We start from the raw sequence: 23,509 nt of genomic DNA on the forward strand, positions 1-23,509 counted from the left end.
CCGACGACCACCGCCCCCATCCTCTCTCGCTCGTCCACACTCCTCAGCCACACTCCCAAACCCTAGCGCCGGCTCCCTCTCCCGCAGCGCCGCTCTCCCTCTCCCCCGCCGCTCCTCTTGCCGCCTCCGCTCGAATCCACCGTTCCACCGCCAGATCCACCCATTGTCGGTCGGATCCACCGCGTCCGGTACCGGATCGACCGTGCTTGACCCCGTCGTCGGCGATGGACGGCTTCAACGGCGAAGGGAACGGCTCGGAGTTCAACATCGGCGCATCCGGCAACGGCTCCGAGTTCGACGTCGCCGGATACGACAACGTCTCCGACTACTACGACGCCCGCCGCACAAGGAACCTCTTCTCCCTGGCGCCGCCGGGCTCCGGATCCGGTGCCTACAACTCGTACACCTCCGTGCCGCATCCGCTCTCGTCGTCGACCATCCCGTCCCCAGGCCAGCTGGGTATGTCTGGGCTCAATGTCAACGCAAGCGAAGGTTGGCCACACATCGACGCCTACGAAGGCATCCTTCGCTCCGGCGACCAAGCGGGCGGAATCGACAGCAGCCGGGGCCCCCCTCCCGTCCGCGTGCCTGCCAGCAGCGGTGGGGTGCACACGGCTCCCGTGCATCGTCAGCGCCGAGCTGCATCCAGGTCGCGCGGTGCCCGTCGTCGCGGCGCGGGTCATGCAGTGGCCGGCGACAACAACCTTCCCGTCTCGGTACATCTCGCTTCCCATTTGCACGTTTCGAATCGAAGTTCTGCCTTTGTGTTTACATTATTCCCTGCCGTGTTCCATGGCTCGATTTGTAATGCTTAGTTTCATACGAGGTATTGTTCATGCATTGCTTGTCCATTAAAATGTCCACAGAATGAGATAACCAGGGCAAAGTGGAACAAAGATGATACTAAGAAGTTTTGTGAGATTTACTGCACCCAAATTGATTTGGGTAACTGCAAGAATGGCAACATGACCAAATGGGGGTGGAAAGATGTCCAGGACAGGTTTTGAGCTGCGACTGGTAAGCTTCATGACAGTGAGCAATTCGGCCATAAGTACAGACAGTTGAAACAGCTTTGGCTTTTCATCGAGGACCTTCGGCACAAGGCCACAGGCTTGGGAAGAAGAGAAGATGGCTCTATAGTTGCTTCTGACAAGTGGTGGGAAGACCATTGCAAGGTTCATGAGCTTTGTACTCATCTATTGTTGCTCTGTGGTTCCCATCTATTGTTGATTCTGACAAGTGGTGGGAAGACCATTGCAAGACTGGATGGAACTCAAAGATGGATGGCCAGAATACATTGATGAACTAGACCGCATGTTCGTCGGAGTTGCCGTGAACGGAGAAACCTCATTTGTTCCTGGGGTGAGCCACCGCCTTCACTACATTAGCAGCGGCGAAGAAGAAGAAGATCATGACCAGGTCACCCCTCTGAGCTGTGCGACCCCAGTCAGCTCTGGAAGCAAGAGGAGGAGGAGCACTCGCAGCAGTGCATCATCTCCCAGCAAGAAGTCCAAGAGCGCAGTTGTTCGGTCCATGGATGCCAACATGAGTAGGTTCAACTCCAGTTATGAGAACAAGACCGCAATGATGCAAAACTGCTGGAAGGAGAGGCAGCAACAGGTTGCGGCTCTTGATGAGGAGAAGAACATCAAGAAACAAGAACAGAAATTGGTTGCGGTTGCAGCAAGAGAGGTTGGGGCGCACAAGATACAAGGGTTGTGGGTTGGTGTGATCAATATCTACAAAGATGACGATGCCAGGAATGTCTTCCTCGAAACACCTGTGGAAGCAAGGCTTGAAGTCACTAAGCACTATGCTGGGGTCGAAAACTAGAACCATCTATCCATTTCACCTATATGTGACTGTAGTTGGCATGATGAACTATGTCTTTTGTGTGTGTGCAGATCATTAGTCCTATATGAACTATGTCTTTTATGTGTGAGGTTGTGATGATGAACAATGTCATTAAGCCCTTAATTTGCAGCATGGTTGTTAAACTAAGTTCTCAAGCTCATTTTTGTTTTTATATTGATTGCCTGTGTGAGGTCATGGGATGTTTGAATTGAGGTAGCCTTGCATGAGTATAGTGGGTAGCAATAGTTTTTGTACTGACTGTCTGTGTGTTCTATTGCAATGGCCAGGAAGTTGTTGATCAAGTTAATGCTCAAGTGGATGATGACGACGACTGGTGGGAGGAGTTTTGGAAAATGCTGCTAGAAGATGATGATGAAGCAGCATTTATCTATGGTACGTATGACTACGCTATACATCTAGACAAGTATTGCAATAGAGCTGCGTATAGGAAGCCACCATATACTAGTGAGGAATGGGTACAAAACAAGCTTGCCAATGAAACTGCCTGCTACAACATGTTTAGAATGAGTCCCCAAATGTTTTATAGTCTGCATAGTTTGTTGACTACAAACTATGGCCTCACATCCTCAACCAAGTCTACCTCTATTGAGGCTCTAGCAATGTTCCTTTGGATACTTGGGGCTCCACAATCAGTTAGGCAAGCAGAGGACAGATTTGAGAGATCGCTAGGCACTGTGCACAACCTTTTTTATAAAATCCTCAGCAGTGTGTTAGACCTATCTACCGACATCATTTGTCACAGAATCGACCAATTTATAAGAGCACAAGTACAAAAACAATCGCCGAAACGATCAAATTCTTGAACTTGAGCCCATATAAACCCGGTAGTCAACTGAAATCACGAAGGATTTCAAACCAACTTGCATACAACCAAGATTACAGTAATTCAACATAACATATCATACGTTATAACATTTCACAGATGTTTGCAAATAGATTACATCATCACAGAGTCATCATTATTACAAAACAAGTCTTGTAAAGTACGCGGAAGCAAATAGTTTAACTTACACACCTGAGTTCAAATACAAATACTGATTCGTTGATCACAACCCGCAAAAGCATTCAGATAAGAGGAACGGAGATCATGCCCATGATCTAGTCTTCATCACCCGCCGGATGGAGACAATACTTACAAAATCCCTGATATAGAAGGTCATCTACAATAAGAGGGAATAAACCCTGAGTACGAGAATGTACTCAGCTAGACTTACCCGTCGAAAACCAAAACAAATGACACCAAGGATTATGCATAGCTTAATTTAGTGGATCTGGCTGACACTTTCTTTTTGCGAAAAAGCATAAGTAATAATGATCAACTCTTAACCTGAACTAGCAGTGACTTTTAGCCATTAGCCTGTCATCTATATTAGCACCTGTACTAAGCAACCATTTGACTAAGATGCAAACATTAATAACCATAGCGGTATAAATCGTGACAACATTATCATCATCATCCATTTAACTATATCATTAAATTAATTGAATCTACGTTGCCGCTGCTCAGTCAAGTCTCACTATCCAGGAGAGACGATGATTCGAATCGATTCCTATTCAGCTGGAGGGGTATTCCTAACACAAACCTTGCTTCCCCTGTCAGGGTCACAAATAAGTCACCGTTGGTACAATTCAGAAGTCACGAGTCCAAACAGTGCCGTAAAATCAGAGAACCACTCTGTCATGAGTGCTCGGTGACTTAACCCACCCTTGGACTTACGCTAATGGTTCCCTGCACATCCTTACTTCCATCCAGATTACGGACCCCTGCTCACGTCCCTGGCCTGAACCGAGCTACTAGGCTTCGCGGTCGGAACGACTTATTCGGCCAGCTAAGTGTTAGGCTATGTTCAACATGACATAAGGATGTACAACGTATCGGTTCTTAAACGACTCAGACAGAGTCACTATATCCAAACCTATACAAGACTCCGCCCGGTCTTAATTCATTATTAACATGGTTCTTTTCCACGATAGCAAATATAGCCAACCGTAATCCACCTCATCCTAAAGCTCGCAGGTGACAGGAAATCACCTGACTTCTACCGCACTAAGCATGGCTAAGCATTTAACCTGTTCCTGAACTTAAATAGGATTCTAGTGCGATATCTGGACAAGGAGGGATATATAATGCAACAATTGGTTCCAACCAATTCCTATACTTAATGCATCATCAACGAATAAAAGATACTCAATGTATTTGTAAAAATATGGGAGGCTTAATATGCTCCGGGGCTTGCCTTTTAGGAAAGAGGAAGGCTAGTGGTTAGGGCACTCGGGCAACTCCTCCACGGCGGCTGCTTCGTCGGCTTCCTGCACCTTGGGCTCCTCCTCTTGGTTGGCTCCCTCGAACTCCAGCAACGTCACTCCCTCCGACACACCTATTGCATGTATGCGCACGATAAATATCATAGATGCACATGAACGAAGTTAGGGATGCTCGGGGAATGCACATGCTCACCGTAGTCCGCATATTCTAACTTAAGCTCTATTCAAATTACATTAACTTACCAAGTTTATATAACCTAATGTATAATTGCTCGTCTTTAGTTAAGGACCTAGCACCTGCACCTAAGCATGTTCTCAAGTTAGGCTAGCTCTTAAACAATCAACGAGAACATTGAAACAAGCATACACTCAAGGATTTATATTTCAGCAAAGTAGAGATTATATAGCGGTACAGTAATTTGACAATAACTGAAGATATACAATTTCAAATGGCATACAACAAGACTGAAAGGATCAAGATGCCCAAGAGGGGGGGGTGAATTGGGCTAATTCGAAATTCTCTTGCAATAAACAAATCCTACGGATAGCCCAATTAACCCCTTATGCCTAGAAAAGTGTTTCTATCAAACTAATGCACAACGAACTCACCACCTATGTTCCAACCTTACTCAAGCAAGCAATTCTATGGATGTAAAACAAGTATTGAATTGCTCAAAGTAAATACTCAAAGTAAGTGCTCAAAGTAAATAGGGAGAGAAAGGAACGCGGCGATGTTTTGCCGAGGTATCGAAGAGTCGCCACTCTCCACTAGTCCTCGTTGGAGCACCCGCGCAAGGGTGTAGCTCCCCCTTGATCCGCGCAAGGATCAAGTGCTCTTTACGGGTTGATTCTTCGACACTCCGTCGCGGCGAATCACCCAAAGCCGCTCACAACTTGAGTTGGGTCACCCACAAGCTCCGCCGGGTGAACACCAAACTCCCAATCACCACCAAGCCGTCTAGGTGATGGCGATCACCAAGAGTAACAAGCACGAACTCTCACTTGACCACGCGAAGCCTAATGAGAAGATGGATGCACACTTTGCTACTCTTGATTTGCTAGTGAGGCTACTCTCTTGGATTCTCAAATCACAAACACCTCACTAGGACCTTGCTCTTCTTGGCACTCACAAACGTGTTTCTCAGCTGTTGGAATGAGCAAAAGTTGCTCCACTCACGAGTGGAGCTTCTATTTATAAGGCAGCCTGAAAAACTAACCGTTACGAGCTTCTGCGGGGTGACCGGACGCTCCGGTCGTGATGACCGGACGCTCCGGTCAGTTCAACCCGCGAACCAGTTTTCAAGTGATGACCGGACGCTGCCAGGGTCCGGTCAGTACCGACCGGACGCGTCCGGTCGCTCTTGGATGCTTACTGTAAACGACCGGACGCTGGATACACAGGGTCCGGTCACACTGACCGGACGCGTCCGGTCACTCTTTTCCAAGTCTGGACCCTTACTGGAGTCGACCGGACGCTAGCCCTCAGCGTCCGATCACACAACCTTCCAGCGTCCGGTCACAACAGACTTAACCACCTCAGTCAAACGAACTGATCGGACCCTGCGGCCAGCGTCCGGTCACACCGGAGCCAGCGTCCGGTCAGTGTTTGACCCTCCATTCACTTCCAACTTTCGAACATATGTGAATGAAGTTTGCTCCAAAGGATCTTAGGCATTCATAGGAGCTGCCTCGAGCTAGTTTTAACAAGTGTGCACCACACCTAACTCACTAGACTCAACTAGGTCAAGCTACCCGTTCATACCCCCCTTCATAGTACGGCCAAAGGAAAAACAAAGTCCTAAACTACTCTAAGTGTCTCTCCAACTCTAATTGACACTTAGAACTAGTTATCCTTAACCTTGTCGTGCGTCCTTTGAAAACCGAAACGATATCCATCGTAGGGGCATGACAACCTCGATTGCCCAATCGATCTCTATTACAATGACCTAACTTAATTGCCTCTGCAAAACACACGTTAGTCATAGTAATCTTGTATTGACATTAATCACCGAAATCCAACTAGGGGCCTAGATGCTTTCAATCTCCCCCTTTTTGGTGATTGATGACAATACCACCTCGAGTATGTTATGGAGTGAGGTTTTTGACGGGCTTGGTTCATATAAGCTTTTGTCAATAAGAACAAAAGAGTTAGTCAAGCTTATATGACCCAAGCCAACACAATGTACTCAAAGGATATGAATTAAGCATGAGTACTAATTACAAAGCTCATTTGCTTCGAAGTATAACCGCGGAAGCAAAGGGCAAATGAGCATTACTCAAGTGATATGACATATAGATAAAGCAAAGTAGAAATCACACAAGTCAAATATCACAATCACGTAGATAGCACTATCACATATATATAATAGTATGCATGAAAGTAAACACACGAATGCATAAGTAATAGTGTATCACACAAATGAAACTCCAAATGTATATAATAAGCTAATACTAGATAACTAGCCCCCCTAAAACTCGCTCCCCCTGAGTCTACATACTCAAATCCTCTCCCCCTTTGGCGTCAAACACCAAAACCTAAGGGTCGGACGACGGGGCTGCAGCGGACGAGTCGGGCGCTGAAGTACGTGGAGCAAGATGGAACTGGGCGGCATCATCATCTGATCCTGAGCTCTGAACTGACTGACCCTCTGAAGCAGGAAGTGTCGCTGAAGCGGTCTGGGTCTGAGCTGGGGCTGGTGCTGCCTGTGACGCTGCAAGTAAGTCTGTCGTAGGATCTGACGAGGCGACAGACGAGGGGAGCCTCTGAGTGGTCATGATAGCTGGAGCTGCTGTAGACGGTCCGGCAGTATGCATGTGAGGCGGAGTAGGCATGCCGGTCAACTCGCTGAATGATGCTCCAAGACTCCTGGAGACTGACGACTCAGGCATGAACAGCGAGGAAGACTGCTCTGGTGTAAAGCCCGTCTGAAAAGGCATGAACTGCGGGGCAACACCCGGTGAGGCTAACCACTGGGACACCTGTACTGGAGGTGACGTGAACTGAACTGGAGGCTGTCCCTGACTCTGAAGCCCGATGGGCTGTACTGCTGGAGTCGTCGAAGTGGTAGGAGGCTGTGCAAGCTGGGGCGAAGGCTGTGGCATTGGGACCCCAATAGCTATCACTACATGCTGCATGAATCCCATGAGCTGCTGCTGCATTAGTAGCTGCTGGTGCTGAAGGAGCTGCTGCTGCCGCTGGAACTCGTCCTGACGAGCCTGAAACTGTGCGAAGTTGGCAGCTGTCTCCTGTGCCTGTCGTGTCTGATCCTGCTGCATCCGCTCAAGAATAGCAATGAGAGCGGGGTCTGTCTGTGGAGCAGGTGGAGCAGAACTGGAGCTACCGGCCTCTGCATCGTGTCTGCGTGGAGGCATCTGAGGTATAGGCTGGTAGTCATCGTCGGAGCTATCACTGTACTCGCTCACCTCCTGCTGTGCCTCTAGCTCCTCCTCCTCAGTAGCTGCAATCCCTCTGATGATCTCATCCTGTTGAGCTGCAGACTCTGGCACGTTGGGGCGACGGCTAGGCTGACTGGGTGCCTGAGGAGTGGCGTGTCTGATCCGCTGTGACAGGTTGTAAGCTGGGAACTCTGTGGTGGCACCTGTATACTCATCCATCATGCCAGGGGGCTTATCCATCACAACTCTGCGAATGAGGAAGGTGATCCAGTGAGCATAGGGAAGCTGCCTGCGACCCTTGAATCCCTCAGCTATAGTATCCTCCATCTCAGAAAGAAGGAGGTCCCAGATGTCAAACACTGTCATCTGCATGATGGCATTGAGAAGCCAGAGCTGTAAGCGAGTCAGGCCCTCCTTGTATCCCAACCTGGGAAGCAGTGTCCTCCTGATGATGGCCTCTAGTATCCTCGCTGTAGGAGTCAAGTCACTGGGGTTCCTGCTCGACCCCTCACCAAACGGGTCCTTGAAGCAATGCCGCACTAAATCTGTAGGGGGCACCTGCCCTCCATGAGGACGCCTGGGAGGCCCTTGCTGTCCATAGCAAACCTCATGCATCTTTACAGGCTGCTCCTGTAGTCTCAGTATCTCCCTGGCTCTGCCACTAGTCACTCTGTGGTCTTTGCCGTTGAAAGCAAAGTGAATGAATCTGTGATGAGGATCAACATAGAGCGAGGCATAAAACTGACGGACCCAAGAAGGTACATATATCCCTGTCCGTCCAATCAGATCTGACAGTCCTGGCAAATATGACAAGTATTGCCGAATGCCCTCTCCGGCTGCTGCCACAATGGACTCTATCTGACAGACCCTCTGTGATCTGAACACTGCCCCACTGTTAAGATATGCATTGTAGAAATCCTCATGCAGTGGCGTGTAGAACCCCTCAGCTGCTCTCTCATCCCTCCTCGGAGGAAACCAGATCTCAAACTCAACAAACCGCAGCTGCTGAACCTGCCTGGCTGTAGCGGCCCTCAAGTTGAGGTGTACCACTGGAGGCGGACCCTCTGGTCTGGGCGGGGGACGTGAACCCCTGCGCCGTGTAACTGGCCTCGGTGGAACTGCAGCACTGGTACGACTCGAGCGGCGTAGCTGAGGTGCCGGCTCGGTCTCCTGACTCTCCTGAGTCTCCTGGGCTGGCTGAGGCTCTGCTGGTGGGGGCTGCTCCTGTGCTGACGGACCCTCCTCAATGGCAACCCGTCGTCCTGCCAACGTGGCAGTCCCAGCTGGACTACCATGACGACGCTCAGCCTCCTCAATCACAGCTCTGACTGCGGGTGAAACTGGCTGATCTGCAATGACAACTCTGCTGCGGGTACCACCTCTCTCGGCACGCTCTGCGGCCTCTGCAACAGCTGCTGCTCTCGCTGTCTCGGCGTTGGGGTACTTGTGCTTCTTGGATGTCAGCTGCTTGGTTGACTTGCCTTTGGATCCGGCTGGCTGACGAGGCGGGGGCCTCCGATCATCATCACCTGGACCACCACCAACATTCTTGGTGCGAGCCATCTGAACTGACAAGATGGTGAACTGTCGCTGATGAAGATCAACTGTCAAACTGTTGCTTTCGAGGCTTGGCCTCGATCCTTACTCGCGAGCTTGGCTCCGAGTTTACTGCCAACTGCCAGACGAAACACAACGGAACCGACTCGCTGCATGATAGAATAGATGGATATACAAATAAATACCATATATCTAATAGATGCGAAATCCTAATAGAGAAAGCAATGTAGATGCGAAATTGAATCATATGGCTTTCTACCTGACGAACCGCGAACCGAGAAGAGGTAAGTTGTCACGCAGGGGATCTCGAAACCGGCTAGGGTTAGGTCAAACGCCCTGAATGCAATGGGGAATCAATGTATTTAGAATTGATCGAGATCACAATTGGAGATCAAGATAGAAACGCAGAAATCGCCTTACCAACCAATGGGAGGATAGGGCAAGATGAGCAGTCTGGCAACGGTGGAGCGGCGAACTTCTGCGCGAGGTGGCCGGCGCGGCTGGTAGGGGCACGAAGGCGCGGGCGCGACTGGACAGGTGCACGGAGGCGCGAGCACGAGGAGAGACGCGAGGAGGCGGCGACGCGGCTGCTCGGGCTAGGGCTGGCAAGCGAGGCTGCGGCGGGTTCGGTGAGGCAGCGGCGGCGCGGCTTGGTGGCGCGTGGGCTAGGGCACGGCGGCGGCTCGGCGAGGCAGCGGCGGCGTGGCTTGGTGGCGCGTGGGCTAGGGCACGGCGGCGGCTCGGGCTGAGGTCAAAGAAGAAAAGGAGATCCGGATATATAACCCCCAACACGCGACAGAGAAGGAAACGGGAAAAGAGTCCTTAAGACGCGCGAGATCCACTGACCGGACGCTCCGGTGGTAGCGACCGGACGCTACCACCCAGCGTCCGGTCGATTCCAGAGAGGTCCAAATCCTCTGGAATCGCGACCGGACGCGTCCGGTGGTCCATGACCGGACGCAGGCAGGGTCCGGTCAGTACAGCTTGCCCTTTCTTCATCGACCGGACGCTGGACCCTTTCTGTCCGGACGCACAGACGCAGCGTCCGGTCACTCCTTCAACAGCAGTTCACCTCCTGTGAACTGACCGGACGCTGGACAGCAGCGTCCGGTGCAGCGTCCGGTGCACCTTTTCCAGCAATTCTTCAACATGCCTTCGCGCTACCTGTTCCCAATCAAGTCCCAACTTGAATAAGATCCAAATAAACACCAATTGGGACTGATGTGAGTGACCTCTCTCAAACCCTCATATTTTTCAAAATATTTTGCCTTAGGCTATAATTCTTTTTAAGAAAATAGGCAACAAGAGGGCAAATGGAACAAAATGACAAAACAACATTTATGCATATGTAATACTTGTAAGTAAATCTAGTTGCTTGTCAAGTTTGATCTAAGGTTAAGCTTCTTCACACGCTTTTCGGCGGTTATCTTAACCATGTTAGACAAGCCCTATATGCATTGCCACAAATTAAACATGTTGTATTTTACAATGAATGCAAGGGACAACACAAGCTCAATTTTTTGTGAAGTTACTAAAATCAAGTACATTGAGCTCGTTCCGCAATCTACAAAATGTAGCTTCATCTAGCGGTTTAGTGAAGATATCCGCTAATTAATCTTCGGATCTTACACCTTCTAGTGATATATCATTTTTAGCTACATGATCTCTTAGAAAGTGATGGCGGATATCTATATGCTTGGTGCGAGAGTGTTGAACCGGATTATTTGCAAGTTTTACCGCACTTTCATTGTCGCACAAAAGAGGTACTTTCTTTAGAACTACTCCATAGTCTAGTAAAGTTTGTTTCATGTATAATATTTGTGCACAACAAGCACCCGCGGCAATGTATTCCGCTTCGGCGGTGGACAAAGCCACACTATTTTGTTTCTTGGAGGACCAAGACACAAGTGATCTACCAAGCAAATGGCACCCTCCGGATGTGCTCTTTCTATCAACTTTGCATCCGGCGTAGTCCGAATCGGAATAGCCAATTAATTCAAATGAAGCTCCTTTGGGATACCAAAGGCCAATGCTTGGTGTGTGCTTAAGATACCTAAGGATTCTTTTTACGGCAATTAAATGTGTTTCCTTAGGACTAGCTTGAAATCTGGCACACATACACACACTAAACATGATGTCGGGCCTAGATGCGGTTAAATATAACAAGCTACCAATCATAGAACGGTAGAGAGTTTGATCAACCGAGTTACCTCCCTCATCTAGGTCGAGATGTCCATTGATAGGCATTGGGGTCTTGATTGGCTTACATTCATCCATCTTGAATCTCTTGAGAAGATCTTTTGTGTATTTCTCTTGAGAGATGAATATGCCTTCTTTCATTTGCTTGACTTGAAAACCAAGAAAGAATGTAAGCTCGCCAATCATTGACATCTCGAACTCCTTAGACATCAATTCACCAAATTCTTTGCATGAGTCTTCATTTGATGATCCAAAGATGATATCATCAACATATACTTGACAAATGAAGATATGCCCATCAAGCTTCTTGGTGAATAGTGTGGTGTCGACCTTCCCAATGGTGAAGCCCTTCTCAATGAGGAAGTCCCGAAGGCGCTCATACCAAGCTCTTGGGGCTTGCTTAAGCCCATATAGTGCCTTGGACAACCTATAAACATGATTAGGATATCTAGGGTCTTCAAACCCGGGAGGTTGATCAACATAGACTAGTTCATTAATAAAGCCATTTAAGAATGCACTTTTCACATCCATTTGATATAGTTTCATTTCATGATGTGATGCATATGCAAGAAGGATATGGATGGCTTCTAATCTTGCAACCGGTGCAAAGGTTTCTCCAAAATCTAAACCTTCAACTTGAGAGAATCCCTTTGCCACTAGTCTTGCCTTGTTCCTCACAACAACACCTTGATCATCTTGCTTGTTGCGGAACACCCACTTTGTTCCAATGACTCTTGCATCTTTTGGTCGCTCTTCAAGATTCCAAACTTCATTGCGAGTGAAGTTGTTCAACTCTTCATGCATGGCATTGATCCAATCCGGATCTTTAAGAGCATCTTCTACCTTGGTAGGCTCATAGCAAGAGACAAAAGAGTGATGAGCAATAAATGAGGTAAGTTTTTGAGATCGAGTCATCACCCCCTTTGTTGGACTCCCTATGATGAGATCTTGTGGATGATCTTGTAGGAGAGGTGTATTTCTTCTATTGACCACTTGAGGAGGAGGTTGTGGAGCATCAACATCTTGTGCTTGTACCACCATTTGCTCATGGGAGATATGAGTATCTTCATTTTCTACTCTCCCAACTTTTTCACCATCTTGTGGTACATTTGATGAAGAGGGTTGATTAATGACTTGTGCATCATCTTCATCATCTTTTGGCTTGATGTCTCCCACCGGAATACTCTTCATAGCCTCCCTCAATGGTTCATCACCTACATCATCAAGATTCTCATGTGCTCCTTGGGAGCCGTTAGATTCATCAAATTCCACATCATATGTTTCTTCAACCAAGCCGGTGGCATGATTAAATACTCTATATGCTTTGGACTTCAATGAGTAACCAACAAGAAAACCTATATCACAATGCCTTTGAAACTTCCCTAGGTGTTGCCGCTTCTTGTAGATGTAGCACTTGCAACCAAACACCCTAAAGAAGGAGACGTCCGGCTTCTTTCCATTGAGCAACTCATATGGTGTCTTGACAAGGAACTTTTGAAGAAATAGGCGGTTGGATGCATAACATGCGGTGTTGATTGCTTCCGCCCATAGAGCTTCGGGAGTGTTGTACTCATCTAGCATTGTTCTTGTAAGAGTGATCAAGGTCCGGTTCTTCCTCTCAACTACACCATTTTGTTGAGGAGTATAGGTTGCGGAGACTTCATGTTTGATTCCAACTTCATCACAATAAGCTTCTATGTTTGTGTTGTCAAACTCTTTGCCATTGTCACTTCTTATCTTCTTGAGCTTCACTTCAAATTCATTTTGAGCTCTCTTGGCAAACTTCTTGAAACAAGATGCAACTTCGGATTTGTCATGAAGGAAGAACACCCATGTATATCTTGAATAGTCATCCACAATCACAAGACAATAGAGATTTCCTCCCAAACTCTTGTATGTTGTTGGTCCAAATAAATCCATGTGTAGGAGTTCTAGCACTCTTGTGGTTGACATGAAAGCTTTGGTTGGATGAGTGTTTGCAACTTGCTTGCCGGCTTGACATGCACTACAAAGCTTGTCCTTCTCAAACTTCACATCCTTCAACCCTCTCACCAAATCATTCTTCATAAGCTTCTTGAGTGAGCTCATCCCAACATGAGCAAGTCTTCTATGCCATAGCCACCCAAGTGTTGTTTTGGTGAATAGGCAAGTCTTCAAGTTTGCATCTTCGGAGGTAAAGTCAACTAGATATAAATTGTTGTATCTAAATCCATTGAATATCACTTGATTGTCATCTACCTTGGATACAACAACTTCCTTCTCGGTGAATAAGCATTGAAAGCCAAGATCACACAATTGCCCAACGGATAGCAAGTTGAAACTCAATGAAGCAACATAGAGCACATTGGAGATGGAATGATCATTTGATATTGCCACTTTGCCCAATCCTTTGACCTTGCCCTTAGAATTATCTCCAAATGTTATTTTCTCTTGTCCATCTACCTCTTCATCTAGTGAGGTGAACATACGTGGATCACCGGTCATATGTTGAGTGCAACCACTATCAATAACCCAATGACTTCCACCGGTCTTGTAGTTCACCTACACACAAGAGATTCAAGCTTTAGGGATCCAAGCTTGTTGAGGCCCCTTCACCTTCTCAACAAGTGACTTAGCCACCCAAATTTTCTTAGGCCTACTCTTGTTGGGGGGACCTAAGAACATGACTTTCATCTTTCCACTCGAATCTTTTCTAAGCATGTAGTGAGCATTGAAAGCAAAGGGTCTAGCATGCTTGGGCAAGGGTTGTGGTGGTGGAGTTTGACACTCATGAGCAAAGTGGCCTTCTTGTCCACACTCAAAACATCTCTTTGGCTTTGGCTTTGGCTTTGATTGTTGGTGTTGAGCTTGAGCCTTCTTCTTCTCTACACTTGCCATGTATCCAATGCCACTTCTATCCATCTTCATGACGGTATTCATGAGTAGCTCACTTTGGAGATGCTTGCCTCTAGCAAACTTGCTCAATCCCACCTTGAGATGCTCTTTCTCCATCTTGAGCTTCTTGTTCTCTTCTTTGAGAATATCATTGTTCTTTTCCTCCTTGAGTTTCTTGATTTCTTCTTTTAGCTTCTCATTCTCAAGGATCACCTCTTTGTCATGATCAAGAGTTTCTAGCACAATGGTGTTGTGACTTTTTATTTCTTCAAGATCTTTCATGAGCTTCTCATTGTCACTCTTGAGCTTGACAAACTCATCATAGTCATTGCACTCAACCACTTGCTTGCCCTTGCTACTAGATCCATGCTCAATGCTTTCATCAATTAAATCATCACATGAGGTAGCTATATCAATCTTAACAACATGGTTAGTAGCATCATGTGGCTCATTTGGTAAGAATTCTTGTGCAATAATAAGGGTATCATAATTGATCTTTAGAGTTGTATATTCATCTTTTAGCTTATGGTGACTAGTGACAAGCTCATTGTGCACCCACTCAAGTTTATCATTTTTATCTTTAAGCTCTTTCTTAGAAGATTTGAGCTCCTTGAGTTTGGATGATATAGAATCATTTGTTTCTTTGAGCTCATCATTAGCCTTTTCTAATGTATCACACCTAGCTAAGAGTGAATCATTTTTAGCATCAAGTTTTTCATTTGTGGCTCTACTCTTTCTAATGATCTTAGTATATTTTCTTAGTATTTTGACAAGATCATCATATGTAGGTGAGTCATCATCATCGCTATCACTATCATCACTAGCATGTTCATCATCACTACTATCATCACTCTTAGTTACCTTGCGTTCACCTTTGGCCATAAGGCATAGGTGTGTAGAGGATGATGGCGATGGTGGCGGTGAAGATGCAAGATCAATAGCAATGGCGGCCACCTTTTCATCGTCACTCTCATCATCGGATGATCCACTTGATGAATCAATGTCCGTGAGCCAATCACCGACAATGTAGGCCTTGCCACTCTTCTTCTTCTTGTAGAAGTCCCTCTTTTTGCCATCTCTCTTCTTGTATGGCTTGTTCTTCTTCTTTTCATCTTCATCACTTGAATCATCTTTCTTGCCCTTGTTCTTGAACTTGTCTTTCTTGGGCTTTGTGCATTGATGAGCTAGATGGCCAAGTTCGCCACAATTGTAGCAATCCATCTCGGAGATTGGCTTTCTTCTTGAGCTTGTGAAGAACTTCTTCTTCTTGCCATCAAACTTGATGCCACTCTTATTTAGCCTTTTTAGCATCTTGGTGGTCTTCTTCACCATGAGGGCAAGACTTTCTTCATCATCTTCATCACTTGAGCTCTCATACTCAAGTTTTGCTTTGCCCTTGTCTTGGCTAGCTTTGAATGCTAAGTCCTTCTCTTTCTTCTTTGTAGAGGATGAGCCATCTTGTGGTGTGATGTGCATGTACATCTCATGAGCATTGATCTTTCCCAAGATTTGTGTCGGTGTAGCGGTGGAAAGATCACCTTGATGTAGCACGGTCACAATGTGCCCATATTTATCAATGGGGAGGACACTCAAGATTTTTCTCACAACATCGGATGGTGACATTTGAGTAAGTCCAAGCCCATTGACTTCCTCTACAAGAACATTTAATCGAGAATACATCTCATTAGCACTTTCTTTGGGAAACATCTCAAAAGAATTTAGCTTTTTAATCACAAGATGATAGCGTTCCTCACGCTCACTCTTGGTTCCCTCATGGAGCGCACAAACGTCCGACCATAGAGCATGGGCGTCTTTGTGGTTCCTTACACGATTGAACACCTCTTTGCAAAGGCCTCTAAAAATGGTGTTGCGAGCCTTTGCATTCCATTTCTCATAATTTACTTCATCGCCTTGAAGTTGTGCGGCATTCCTAGGTGCGGGGAACCCTTGAGAGGCGGCTCTAAGAATTCCAACATCTAGAGCTTCTAAGTATGCCTCCATGCGGATTTTCCAATATGGAAAATCATCTCCCTCAAAGATAGGAGGAGGTCCATCCCCGTGAGACATCTTGCTCTAAGCGATTAAGCTTAAAAACGTGAGCACGAGGCTCTGATACCAATTGAAAGGATCAAGATGCCCAAGAGGGGGGGGTGAATTGGGCTAATTCGAAATTCTCTTGCAATAAACAAATCCTACGGATAGCCCAATTAACCCCTTGTGCCTAGAAAAGTGTTTCTATCAAACTAATGCACAACGAACTCACCACCTATGTTCCAACCTTACTCAAGCAAGCAATTCTATGGATGTAAAACAAGTATTGAATTGCTCAAAGTAAATACTCAAAGTAAGTGCTCAAAGTAAATAGGGAGAGAAAGGAACGCGGCGATGTTTTGCCGAGGTATCGAAGAGTCGCCACTCTCCACTAGTCCTCGTTGGAGCACCCGCGCAAGGGTGTAGCTCCCCCTTGATCCGCGCAAGGATCAAGTGCTCTTTACGGGTTGATTCTTCGACACTCCGTCGCGGCGAATCACCCAAAGCCGCTCACAACTTGAGTTGGGTCACCCACAAGCTCCGCCGGGTGAACACCAAACTCCCAATCACCACCAAGCCGTCTAGGTGATGGCGATCACCAAGAGTAACAAGCACGAACTCTCACTTGACCACACGAAGCCTAATGAGAAGATGGATGCACACTTTGCTACTCTTGATTTGCTAGTGAGGCTACTCTCTTGGATTCTCAAATCACAAACACCTCACTAGGACCTTGCTCTTCTTGGCACTCACAAACGTGTTTCTCAGCTGTTGGTATGAGCAAAAGTTGCTCCACTCACGAGTGGAGCTTCTATTTATAAGGCAGCCTGAAAAACTAACCGTTACGAGCTTCTGCGGGGTGACCGGACGCTCCGGTCGTGATGACCGGACGCTCCGGTCAGTTCAACCCGCGAACCAGTTTTCAAGTGATGACCGGACGCTGCCAGGGTCCGGTCAGTACCGACCGGACGCGTCCGGTCGCTCTTGGATGCTTACTGTAAACGACCGGACGCTGGATACACAGGGTCCGGTCACACTGACCGGACGCGTCCGGTCACTCTTTTCCAAGTCTGGACCCTTACTGGAGTCGACCGGACGCTAGCCCTCAGCGTCCGATCACACAACCTTCCAGCGTCTGGTCACAACAGACTTAACCACCTCAGTCAAACGAACTGACCGGACCCTGTGGCCAGCGTCCGGTCGCACCGGAGCCAGCGTCCGGTCAGTGTTTGACCCTCCATTCACTTCCAACTTTCGAACATATGTGAATGAAGTTTGCTCCAAAGGATCTTAGGCATTCATAGGAGCTGCCTCGAGCTAGTTTTAACAAGTGTGCACCACACCTAACTCACTAGACTCAACTAGGTCAAGCTACCCGTTCATACCCCCCTTCATAGTACGGCCAAAGGAAAAACAAAGTCCTAAACTACTCTAAGTGTCTCTCCAACTCCAATTGACACTTAGAACTAGTTATCCTTAACCTTGTCGTGCGTCCTTTGAAAACCGAAACGATATCCATCGTAGGGGCATGACAACCTCGATTGCCCAATCGATCTCTATTACAATGACCTAACTTAATTGCCTCTGCAAAACACACGTTAGTCATAGTAATCTTGTATTGACATTAATCACCGAAATCCAACTAGGGGCCTAGATGCTTTCAAAGACAATTTGGAAAGGTTATGAAATTGTCTACAATTCATTTTCAGACCTCAAAGCATGATTCCAACCTTTACCAGGTTGAATTCTTTAATCAATAGAACTCTATCCTCACAAGACAGAGAGTAGGCAAAACTGGAACCTAACTTTAAACAGCTGTAGTTCCTAAACTGCTAGGCTAAATGCCATCAAATTTTGACAGGAGCTAGATACATAATTTATCTACAATTTTTATATTCATCACATTCACAACAAACTAAAATATCATGGGGAACTTTATAAAGTCCCTAGATCTATCCAGAAGGACATAATGCAAACAAAATAATTATTAACTTATGATGTAAGCACATAATTGGACAAAACTAACTCTACTCACTTGTTACACATATCACAAGAACACCAGAAAGTAGGGTGTTTCTCACCAAAACATTTCTTTTAATATCTTTCATAATTTATTTAATTAATTAGAGAAAATGGTAAACATATATAAAAACTACACCAATAAATCTACAACAATTACAGTAGATACTACATGCTCTAAGTAGGCCACTATAAAAATTTCACACCATTTGAGCAAGCATAACAGTCTACACAAAAATGATAAGACATAATAGCTTAAAATGACATAATTAGGAAACCTTAGTGAAAAGTGTCAAACAACAAATTTCATATTTTTACTAGCATCCTTAAGGTACTAGGATACTACCCACAAAGTTTCATGGTCATAGAATTCCTAGATAATTTACAAAAATTTACACAAGTATTAATCAATGATAAAAGAAAATCTATAACTCAAAAACCATACATGCAATGGCTCTCAAATTTTTACCAGAGCTTTTACTAAGCAAGAATAGCTTACCCACAAAATTTCATAATTTTTGGATCACAGAAACTCAAGATATAATTTAAACAAGTTTGCATGCATTTAAAAATACATTTCAAGTTCCTATTTAATTCATCCAAAATTTCTACTTCATGTGCTCATGTCATATTTTTCTTAAATACTAGACTTCACTGTGATTCTATCAAAATTTGAATCACACCATTTGGATCTACACATTTGGAGTTACAAAATTCACAAAACAGCATCGAAACTGAAATTAATTGAACTAGCTTATGACTCTGTAGTCACTGACGCGTGGGACCCGCGTGTCAGCAGGGCCCGCTAGTCAGTGAGACGAAATAGGGGAGACGACATGCGACGCCGCGGCGGTGGTCTAGCTCGCCGACGGCGAGGACTCTGGCAACACCGAGGACACCTACATGATCTACGTGATGAGGTGAGTCGATTGGTGCTACAAGCAAGACCTAAGGTTCATCGGAGGTGGCTCGTCACCGGTGAAGGCGGCATGGCACAGCTCTGGCGTGAGGCGCCGATGACGACGAGCCCTTGCTGCCTCATCCGAGCTCGGTATGAGCTCCATGAGGTCACTACGGAGCTATTCAAGCAGAGAGAGGAGGACGAGAAGGTCTCGGTGGTGGTTGGCCGCGACGAGCTCCGCTCCGACGAGGCATGGCCATGGAGACGGCGGCGGGAAAATGGCCACTGGCCCTCACCTAAGGCACGGATTGCTCGGCTAGGCGGTCGATGAGGTAGAGGAGGACACGGCGGAGCTGTGGTCGAGCTGGGGGTCGCGTTTTTGCGGCGGTGAGTGAGCTAGGCGATGGTGCGGCATGCTCGGCAATGGCGAAGCGGCGGTGCTCTGTTGCTGCACGTGGTGGAGGCGAAGGAAATGAAAATCGGACTGATGAGCCGGTCGGGCAGGCGGACGGGGGTTCAAGTCGTGGCCAGCAGCTCCAGGACGGCCGCGGCGTGTGGCTGCGCGGTCAGGCGGTCGACAACGGGTGGCGCCATGCGGCGGTTGTTTTCTGAAACCGGTCGACACTGTAGCGAGTCTGAAAATTTGATTCAGTGATCAATGAGCCGACTGATAGACACTTTTCAACGCTACACAGTTCCTAAACCATGAAGAATTAGTGGAAGCAATGTACATGAAAGTTGTAGAGCTATGATAGGGCTACAACAATGCTTCAGAAATCACTAGCTAAAACTCAACGGATCACGAGTTATATCAAGCCAAAGTTAGCTCGATCAAATTGACATTGCATTTTAGACTTAGAAATTTTTCTAAGTGTTGAATCAGCCCTCAACACTGACTTGTGGGCCCTTTTTGAGCATGTTGTGCATATTTTCATGACTTGGCTTCTAAACAAAGTTTGTTCCTTATACAATTTGCTACAACTTTGCTTTAGGTTACTTAGACATGCAAACACTCTAAGCTACACTTTTTAAATAGTCAAACAAAAGGGTTCCAGAGTCAAAACAAGTCAAACCACTATTTGAAATCATAATTAGGCCACATGAGCAATATGAACAATGTTCCAAATGACATTCTAGGTGTCACTAAGTTGCTTAAGAGAATTATTAACCACACCACACATTGGTCACACAAGAATCAAGCATTGTATGTACTGAAACAATGAAAAACCAATGAAATGTTACATTTGTTTCATAGTCATGTTTCACATGTTTCATGATCCTGTTGCATAGTACTAACTAACCATGTTTCACTAAAGTGAGTTGCACATGTTGCACTTGGGTGTTGCACACTATTCATTTCATAAAGACAACACACATGAAATATAACGATACGTTGCAATGTTTCGAAAACATGTTTCAGGCAATACAAGCTCATGAATGGATGAATGATGCTCATGTTCATGAAATGCAAGTGCAAATGTGGAAGCCAAACACCTGGGGTGTTACATCATTAAACCTAGGGACCCAGATTTTACAACAATGCATCCTAGGGTCCAGAATGCTAGGTTCTATCCTGAATTCAAGGGTTGCATAGGGGAAATAGATGGCACTCACATTCCTATGGTCGTGCCAAGTGATAAGTTTATGCAGCACATGTGTCGGAAGGGCAAGACAACCCAGAATGTCATGGCCGTTTGTGACTTTGACATGATCTTTACTTTTGTCCTTGTTGGCTGGCCTGGATCGGTGCATGACATGAGAGTGTTAGATGATGCACTCACAAAATACAGAGATTTCTTCCCTAAGGCGCCTAGAGGTACACACGTTGCTGCTAGTTCAATATTGTTTTCTAATTGAAGCTTGTTAAACTTACAGGTACTTACTGCTGCAGAGAAGTACTACCTGGTGGACTCAGGGTATGCAAACCGCTCTGGGTTTCTGTCTCCTTACCGGCAGACCAAGTATCACATCCAAGACTTTCAAAACGCCCTCAAACCACAAGGTATTAAGGAGATATTCAATTATGCGCATTCATCTCTTAGAAATGTCAATGAAAGGGCGTTTGGAGTGTTGAAGATGAAGTGGCGCATATTGTTTAACATCCTGTCGTATCCACCTGAGACACAGACACATATAATAGTTGCATGCATGGCGTTGCACAACTTCATCAGGATCAATGGTGACTTTGATGGTGACTTTGGTATGCTACATAGCAATGTAAACTATGCGCCTGTTGAAGCATATGTGGATCAGCCTGAGACAGAGCCTGCTCCAGACAGTGCGGACATGGAAAGCATGAATGCATTCTGAGATAGGCTGGCTCATCATTTGTTTAATAGGTCGTGAATAATCTGAGATTGAGAAGATGTATTTGCTTATGTACTATCCGAATGTCTGTAAGAATTTTCGACGGATTTGACTACATTTTACTTGAGTTTTTGAATATGCAATAAAGTGTGTAGAGCTTACAGTTGTTCATGCGATTGTGCATGACAACGTACTGGGGGCATGCAAAATTTCCATCATGACAACATGGCTTGTCACACAATACTATGTTGCCTGTTACATGCACTTCCATCACAGTATCACACACATGCAGATGTTTCAGTCTGATGAGTAGTATATGATGCCCTAGAACACCTCACAGAAGAGAAGACTCAGCATGTGACAAGCCATGCACAATGTACTGCACATTTCCTGACAATGTATGCAGAATTTGGGTAAACAGTAACTCCAAAGTTTGGAGGTACAGAATTTGGAAACTAAACAAGGGCTTGGCCTGTTCCTCGCGCTGAAATTTAACTTATTCTTATATTTATGCTAACTACGAGAGAAAAATATTATTCTATAGCTAAAAAGTAAGTCAAACCAACAGGGCGAAGTATCTCCACCTTGTGGTGAACGACTGGGACAGTCCCTGCTTGTCCGCATAGTAGGACAGCATGTTTAGGTGGTGTTTGGATTCGATGGTTAAAATTGAGGTGTGTCGGGAGGATATTGTTTGGGGTGTTCGGATATTAATAAAAAGATAAATTACATAATCCGTCAGTACTCTACGAGACGAATTTTTTAACCCTAATTAATTCGTTATTAGCATATGTTACTGTAGCACCGCATTGTCAAATCATAGATTAATTAGACTTAAAAATTTTGTCTCGTAAGTTAGTCACAAACTATAAAATTAATTTCATAATTAGTCTATATTTAATACTCTATATATATGTCTAAATATTGGATGAGACAACGACTGGGAAATTTAGGAGGGGTAACGAACACCACCTTATTCGCGGTCCTTCGCCGCCCACGTCACCGAGATCTCGGCGATGTATCCCGCAGAATCCAGTCGCGGCACCCTCGTGTTCGACACCGAGGCACTGGCGGTGACGGTGTGCCCATCCCCAATGAGCCGTGGGGACCGTGGCAGACCTTTGTACGCCTCCGCTGGCGGCAGGCTCTGGACGTTCGTCTACCCCATCCTAGAGGTGCTGGGGCCAGAACCACCAGCCATGGAGAAGTCGTGGTCGTGGGCCAGCGTCAAGTCGATGGCGCCATTTGACTCCTCTTGTGTCAGCAACTATGCGGTGCACCCGGACGGGCATACCATCTTTGTGTCTGTCAGAGGCTACAAGCTCAACCCTGGTTTGATCCTGCCCAATCATGGTGACCTTAGCAGCACCTTCACCTTTGACGTGGAGAGCCTCGAGTGGACCCACGTCGGTGGTTGGATCTTGCCGTTCAGAGGCCAAGCGTACTGTGACCATGAGCTGGACGCCTGGGTTGGGCTCTGTATCCACATGGAAGGCACCGGGCATGCGTGTTGCTCCGACGTCCCACCCGCAACTGGTTGCGCAACCATGCCAGCCTGGAAGCTGAGCGTGGAAGTGTTCTTTGACAAGAGCTTGAAGAGGCATAGGGGTGCCATGTTGGTGTACATGGACAATAGCAGGTTCTGCTTGGTAGAGTCTCAGATGTCCAAGGATGACAACTTTTACCCGCACCTCCGCGTGGTGAAGATGACCTCCTTCCTGCTCAAGTACGGCAAGGAGGGTGAACTGCGGGTTACCGGGCGTTGCACCTATGCATCCATGGACTACCAGATCCCTCATGAACATGTTGATTGGTCCCTAGATCATGTAGCCTTCTAGGTGTAGCGAGGCCTTGCCTTGATGGATTTGGAAATTCTTCCAAAGTGCCAAGTACTCCTAGGTTGTTGGGTCGTGACTTGTGATGTAGGGTTGCCGCTGCTTTGGTTTATTGTCGGTGTTTCGTAAACCAGACTAGTAAATTTATATGATTGTCGCGCTGCTCTAGGAAGACGATGGTAGTATCCAATTGACACGAGGATTTATACTGGTTTAGGCCGGAGCCCTACGTCCAGTCTCAGAGAAGATC

The 23,509-nt window shown here is 46.3% G+C and overlaps 1 protein-coding gene across 4 annotated transcripts in view; it reads left to right on the top strand.

The window, feature by feature from the left end:
- The first annotated feature begins 1,165 nt into the window (after positions 1-1,165).
- The window catches only part of LOC136494588 (uncharacterized), a 40,798-nt gene continuing 18,454 nt past the window's right edge, over positions 1,166-23,509 (top strand). The window contains exons 1-3 of one of the 4 annotated variants that reach the window (XM_066490746.1): positions 1,166-1,821; positions 2,142-2,247; positions 20,993-21,382. In XM_066490746.1, coding sequence (XP_066346843.1) covers positions 1,267-1,821; positions 2,142-2,247; positions 20,993-21,126 — 795 coding nt within the window. In that variant the 5' untranslated portion in view covers positions 1,166-1,266 and the 3' untranslated portion in view covers positions 21,127-21,382. The other 3 variants (XM_066490748.1, XR_010768634.1, XM_066490747.1) reach the window with 3 other exon arrangements.

The sequence above is a fragment of the Miscanthus floridulus genome, chromosome 11 (genome assembly GCF_019320115.1).
Source record: "Miscanthus floridulus cultivar M001 chromosome 11, ASM1932011v1, whole genome shotgun sequence".
NCBI lineage: Eukaryota > Viridiplantae > Streptophyta > Magnoliopsida > Poales > Poaceae > Miscanthus > Miscanthus floridulus.